This window comes from Piliocolobus tephrosceles, chromosome 16 (genome assembly GCF_002776525.5).
Source record: "Piliocolobus tephrosceles isolate RC106 chromosome 16, ASM277652v3, whole genome shotgun sequence".
Taxonomy (NCBI): domain Eukaryota; kingdom Metazoa; phylum Chordata; class Mammalia; order Primates; family Cercopithecidae; genus Piliocolobus; species Piliocolobus tephrosceles.
The window spans coordinates 28,632,254-28,638,943 of NC_045449.1; the positions used below are offsets into that span (position 1 = coordinate 28,632,254).

Consider the following 6,690-nt stretch of genomic DNA (forward strand, 5'->3'; position numbering starts at 1 on the left):
GATCCCAGGGTCTCACTTTGCTCCCGTTCCTGGGCGACACATTTTTTTTCTTCATCCACAGCACAAATATTCCCCAAGGCCCATCCCTATAACACATCTATATCCACTTATCTTCGGACACTACACCTACCTTACTTAACTATTGATTACGGTTAGTTTATTGATCACTTACCATATGCTACTTACTCTTCAAAGCAAGTTTTGGGTATCAGATAATATTCATAAAATGCCTAAAAATAAATATCCATTTCCACACAAGAAAATGAAAGAATAGGTAGGAAATTGGAATATAAAGAAGTTAAATAATCTGAGCCTTCTCTGACAAAGATATTAACCAGTGTTCCCAGTATCCAAATGAAGACTTTTAACCATCATGCTATTCTGCCTGTCCTAGACTGACAGCCAAGAATGCTTCTCTGACATTTCCTAGCATCCGAGCCTCTCTGCTTTCCGATTTGATTCTTTGCAGACAATCACAAATAAATCAAGTTAGAGAAGAGCTTAAGTACTATTTAATTCTGGAATAGGTTACGTAGATAGTACCACTTCTTATTACTGTACTAATAGCACACATCACTAATCAATCACAGCATTATATTCAAAAACCCAAGGTAATGCCTCATTGTTTTATTTTCACAACAAAACTTTCTAGTCATCTATCACCAATTCATAAAGTTGGCACATAATCAAAAACTACTTGTCATCACAAAACTTGTCAAAACCCCATACTTCACAGATGAGGATAGCGAATCTCCAAGTCAATAAGACTTGCCCAAGGCCACTTTGGGCAGGTTTTTGGTCAAATCAAGACTAGGCCCTAGTTCCTTGACACTTAATTCCCTTTATTTTTACTAGCCTTTTCTGATTCTCAATAATTATAATTTTCACGACTATTTCTGTTGTTTGTGCGTGGATGCACTTTTCATAAGAAGTCAGCTCAGAGGAGAAATTAACAAAGTCCTCAGGGTATTACATAAGATAATGGCTTTATTGTTGCTTGAAAAATGTACACAAACTCCACCCCCAAACCAATACTCCCACCCGATGCACACACTCATATCAGTGCCACACAGTACACCTGGCAGAGAACCATCCCTTAAAATGATTAAAAAGTTGCCATCCTGGAGAAACTCAGTTTCCTTTCTGATTAAAGGAAATCCTAATGACACACATGTTCCATATTCTGTAAATTCTTTACTGTTAAAAGTTCACATAGTAATTGTAATAAACGAAAAATTCATGAGGTAAATGTTTAAAAATCTCTTCTGAATCAAAACAGTAAAAAGTCACCTGATTTTAGAACAGGAGTATATTAATCACAAGAAAAAATAAAGCAACTAACCTACACATTAAAAAGCAAATAAAATAAAATGTAAGCAAAATAATGGTGAGCTTTTTTCTTAGATTTACTTTATATTGAAGTATAATTCAACATACTGTGCAGCAAAGTACAGTATTTTAATGTAGAGTTTTATGAATTTTACATGTGTAGCTAACCATTCAACTACCACTCTGATCAAAATGTAGAACATTCCTGGTTTCCAAAAGACTCCCTCATGACGCCCATACCTGCAAAGGAACCACTATTCTATCACTATAGGTTTCTTTTGTCTTTTAACAAGACAAATGTCTTCTTCTTAGCAATTATAAAATGTTTTTAAGAATAACAGACTCATATTTAAGTGAAGGGGCAAATTTTCCAGCAATGGGTTCATTTGATTAAAAGCCTTAACAACATCCACATATTTTGATTTATTAATTCTTTGGCTATAAAATTAAATGAAGACATTAATAATAATGTTATAGTATGTCAGCTTTTCCACAAGTATTGTTTAAAACCATAAAAATGGAAATGGTATGATTCCCAACTATAGAGAAACACATTCTTAAGTTAATTATGGTGCAGTGATTGATATGAACTCCCATAGAGCTTCTAAAGTTCAAGATTATTGGAGAATACTTACTGTCTTGTGAGAAATCTAAACACATTAATTGAAAAGGCAGTATTCAATCTTGGATTTGGTGGTGAAATTTTAGATATACACCCTATAGTTCAACAATACATTGCCAATTACTAACCCGTGTTATTGCTATAAACCAATGAGAATTCCTGAGGAACAAATTTTGTAATTGTCCCCCCTCCTCCCTTGCTAATTCATTCTATGAGTCCAGAATTACCCTAACATCATCTAAAGACATTATCTAAAGACATTACAACGAAAGCAAACTACAAACCAACAGAAATCTATAAACCAAACTCATGAACAAAATTCTCAACTATTAGTAAATAAAATTCAACAATGTAAAAAAGAATTATAAGCTACAACCAAGTGGAATTTATTCCAGGTATGCAAGGCTGATCCAGCATTCAAAAACTGGTTGATATAACCCATCAGATCAACTTTCTAAAGAAGAAAAATCTTATTATAATATCAATAGGTGGAAAAAAATTTTTGACACAAATCAACAGCTGTTCATGATTTTTAAAAAAACTCTTAGCAAATGAGAAATAGAGGGGTTCTTCCTCAACTTTATAGAGTGCACCAAAAAAGACCTAAAGCTAATTTCATACTTAATGGTGAGAAACTAGAAACTTTCTCTCCCAAGATTGAGTATAAGGCAAGGATGTTTCTTCTCACCACTCCAATTCAACATAATACTGGAAAGCCTAGCCAACACAATAGCACGAGAAAATAAAAATACATACAGATTAGAAATAAATAAATAAAACTGTCTTTATTTGCAGAAGACATGATTGTCTGTGTAGAAAATCACAAAGAATCAGCAACAAAAAATCATGCCACTATTAAGCAATTTAACTACAGGATACAAGGTTAATAGATAAAATCCAATAACTCCCTGTATATCAGCAATGAACAACTAGAATTTGAAATTAATATACAATACTATTTACACTAGCACGAATAAAATGAAGTATTTAGAAATTAGTCTAAGATGTATAATATATTTGAGGGAAACTACAAACTTCTGATGAAAGATTAAAGACGATCTAAGTAAATGAAGCATTTCATGTGTATGGATAGGTGGAGTTAATGTTGTCAGCATGTCGGTTCTTCCCAATTTGATCTCTACCTTCAACACAATCCCAGTCCAAATCCCAGCAGGTTATTTTTTGGATTTGACACACAGATTTTAATGTTTATATGGAAAGGTTAAAGATCCAGAATAGCTAACAGAGCACCTAAAAAGAATAGTCAGAGGACTAACATTACTCGAGATATACTGTTACTCGAGACTTCGAGATATACTGTTAAGAAACATGAATCAAGACAATGTGGTGTTGGTGAAAGAATAGACAAATGGGTCAGTGGAACAGAATAGAGAACTCTCAACAGATGAATGGATACATAAAATGTACTTTATGCATACAAGGTAATATTACTCAGCCTTAAGGATATGCAGCATATCATATGCTACCACATAGATGAACCTTGAGATCATTATGCTAAATCACATAAGCCAGTCACAAAAGAAAAATACTATATGATTTCACTCACATGAGGTAGTTAGAGTAGTCAAAATCAGAAACAGTAAGTAGAAATGGTGGGCTTGGGGGAGGGGAAAATGGAGATCAATAGGTATAGCATTTCTGTTTACAAGATGAAAAGAGTTATTGAGACTGTTGCACAACAGTGTGAATGTTCTTAATGCCACTAAACTATGCACTTAAAAATGGTTAAGATGGTAAATTTTAAGGTACGTGCATTTTTACCACAGTAAAAATAATAAATGAATAAAGAAGAAAGGAAGAAATTAGCTATCAAACCACAGCAAGGCACGGAGAAACCTTAAATGCATATTGCTTGGTGAAAGAAGCCCGTCGGAAAAGGCTACCTACCATATGATTCCAACTACGTATATGACATTTGGGAAAAGACAAGCTCACAGAGATAGTAAAAAGATCAGTGGTAGCCAGAGATTTTTGTAGAGAAGAAAGGATGAGTAGAAGAATACAGTGAATTCTTAAAGCAGGAAAACCTTTCATATGATATTGTAATGATGGATAGATCAGGCCTGCAGGGGTAGTACATAAGGTCAGTGGTTTACAAACCTGGTTCCTTCTTGCCACGCCCCGCCCACAGCCCCACTGTGTGTGAACCAAGAGAGTTGGAAGGCCTTCTGCAAATGGACCCATTCCACCTGAATCTCCATGACCTATTGGACTTCTCCATATAATTTCATTTGGAAAGAAACTTGAGCATCTAAGTAAAATGTTTGGAAACCACCACGCTATGAGACCAGCATGTGCTGTCTAGTTCTTATGCTCTACAACAGTAAGATTTCGGGGCATTAAGACTTTGTTCCAGGATTCTGTCATTCTGCCGAGGTTCTGTGGCTGGGTTCTAAAGGAGCTTGCCTGGCTTAGAACTGCAAGTGACTCAAGTGTCATGCAGAGCACCAGCAAAGCCTTAGGGCCCACCCCTGGCCTCCTAGGTTCTCTTCCACCATGATGTCAGCTTCCGTTCTTCCTTTCTTATAGATAATTTTACAGTTCAAGGAAATCAGAGCCCTTAATCGTTCAATGAGGTCACTTTGCCGAGCACAATCCCATACCCTGCAGCCTCTGCTCCACAGAGCCTAAGCAAAAGATAGAAACTCACAACTTCCTTCTTTTGTTATCTGGAAATTATCCCAGGATCTGGTGCCTACTCAGCATATTCAAGGAAGGTCTTACTTCATCCTTCCTTGACTGTGACCCTGCCCAGGCTCTCTGCTCCCTATAAAAGGCAGGCAGAGCTACCAGAGGAACAGAGAGGTTGAAAACGACCCAGAAACCTTGCCCTCCAACATGAAGGTTTCTGCAGCACTTCTGTGCCTGCTGCTCATGGCAGCCACTTTCAGCCCACAGGGACTTGCTCAGCCAGGTAAGACCTCTCCCTCCTTAAGGGGAGACCAAAAGAGGAATTAAGAAGAGCCATTATGTCACAGCTCATTAGGAATAGAACCAGAACTAAAGGCTCAGGTCACTGAGGCTGGTTCCCTTGATCTTCCCTGACCCCAGTTTTGGGAGGAGAGAGTGGAGTCACTACAGCAACAACCCTCCTATTGTTTGGGGAAATGATGCAGGAGGAAGAACTGTTTCTCACTGTGGGTGTGAAGGACATTTCAGGCAGTAGTTGAGAGAAAGAAACTATTGCTTGAAGCTTCAAATTTTGGTCATGGTTCAGTGTACCTCCAGAACAGTGGCTGTGTAAAGAGGATAAGGACCCAGAGGAATCTCAACATACGGCATAGGCTAGCTCTAAAGCCCATGAGGATGAAGGACTGGGAAGCAAGGTGTTTGGACTTATGTTCCCAGTGTCAGAAGTGTTGGGTTAGTAGACAAGGACTAACTTGTTACTCAAAATGTTTCCATACCCAGTCAACAATGAGGGGCCCCATAGTTCAATAGAGGAAAGAGACTCACAGGTAACATTTTATCTCTGGGATCTGGACTAAGACACTGAACTTAGGATGGTGATTTCTTGGTCTTCTCCTTCCTTCTCCTTTTTCCCTTACAAATGCACACTTGCAGTGAGTCCTAAATGTCTCATTCTTTGCAAAATTTCTTTCAGATTCAGTTTCCATTCCAATCACCTGCTGCTTTAATGTGATCCATAGGAAAATTCCTATCCAGAGGCTGCAGAGCTACACAAGAATCACCAACATCCAGTGTCCCAAGGAAGCTGTGATGTGAGTGGACAGTGCCTGGCACCCCCGTTCAAAAGTTCTGATGGACAACATAGAGAAGTCAGGATTCATGTCCACATGAGTCAGATGCATATAACATCTATCCAAAGGACCCCTCTACCCCACAGAGAAACTCAGCCCATGAGAAGGAGTCCATAACTGCTCTAGGATTCCCTTCTAGGGGCTTAGTGAAACTACCCCAATACCTTTAGCCAGGAATCTGGAGGGTTTCACCTGGACAGCAAGAGCAGAGCTTCCTTCTGGCGCTTCTTCCTCCCACTCTTTCCATCCCTTCTCTCCCGGGTCTGGGACCTTCACCTAAGGACCAAGGGTGGATCAGGTCTAGGGACCAATGGCCCACGGTCCTGGGTAGGATCTTCAAAATGTTCCATCTAATTGTGCCCTCTCTCCCCCACAGCTTCAAGACCAAATGGGGCAAGGAGGTCTGTGCTGACCCCAAGGAGAGATGGGTCAGGGATTCCATGAAGCATCTGGACCAAATGTTTCAAAATCTGAAGCCTTGAGCCTTCATACCTGGACTGAGAGTCAGAGCCTGAAGAAAACCTAATTTATTTTCCCCAACCTTCCCCAGGTGCAGTGTGACACTATTTTATTATAACATCCACAAAGAGATTATTTTTAAATAATTTAAAGCATAATATTTCTTAAATAATATCTAATTATATTTAAGTTATTGATGTTTTAACTCTATCTGTCATACATCCCAGTGAATGTAAAATACAAAGTCCTGGTGATGTGTTTTTTGTTTTTGTTTTTGTGTTCCTATGAGCTCATTAAGTTTATGGCAAAATGTCATTGTTCTCCCTCCTACCTGTCTGTAGTGTTGTGGGGTCCTCCAATGGATCATCAAGGTGAAACGCTTTGGTACTCTTTGGCAATCAGTCCTCCTATAAGTCAAATGTGTGCTTTGTACTGCTGTTGTTGAAATTAATGTTACTGTATATAACTATGGCATTTTGGAAAAAAGAAAAATATATG

The 6,690-nt window shown here is 38.2% G+C and overlaps 1 protein-coding gene across 1 annotated transcript; it reads left to right on the top strand.

The window, feature by feature from the left end:
• The first annotated feature begins 4,804 nt into the window (after positions 1 to 4,804).
• CCL8 (C-C motif chemokine ligand 8) lies at positions 4,805 to 6,308 on the top strand. Its single transcript, XM_023192881.1, has 3 exons — positions 4,805 to 4,886; positions 5,577 to 5,694; positions 6,110 to 6,308. Exons 1-3 carry the CDS (start codon positions 4,811 to 4,813, stop codon positions 6,213 to 6,215), a joined length of 300 nt encoding a protein of 99 aa, XP_023048649.1. The 5' UTR covers positions 4,805 to 4,810; the 3' UTR covers positions 6,216 to 6,308.
• Positions 6,309 to 6,690: the final 382 nt, after the last annotated feature.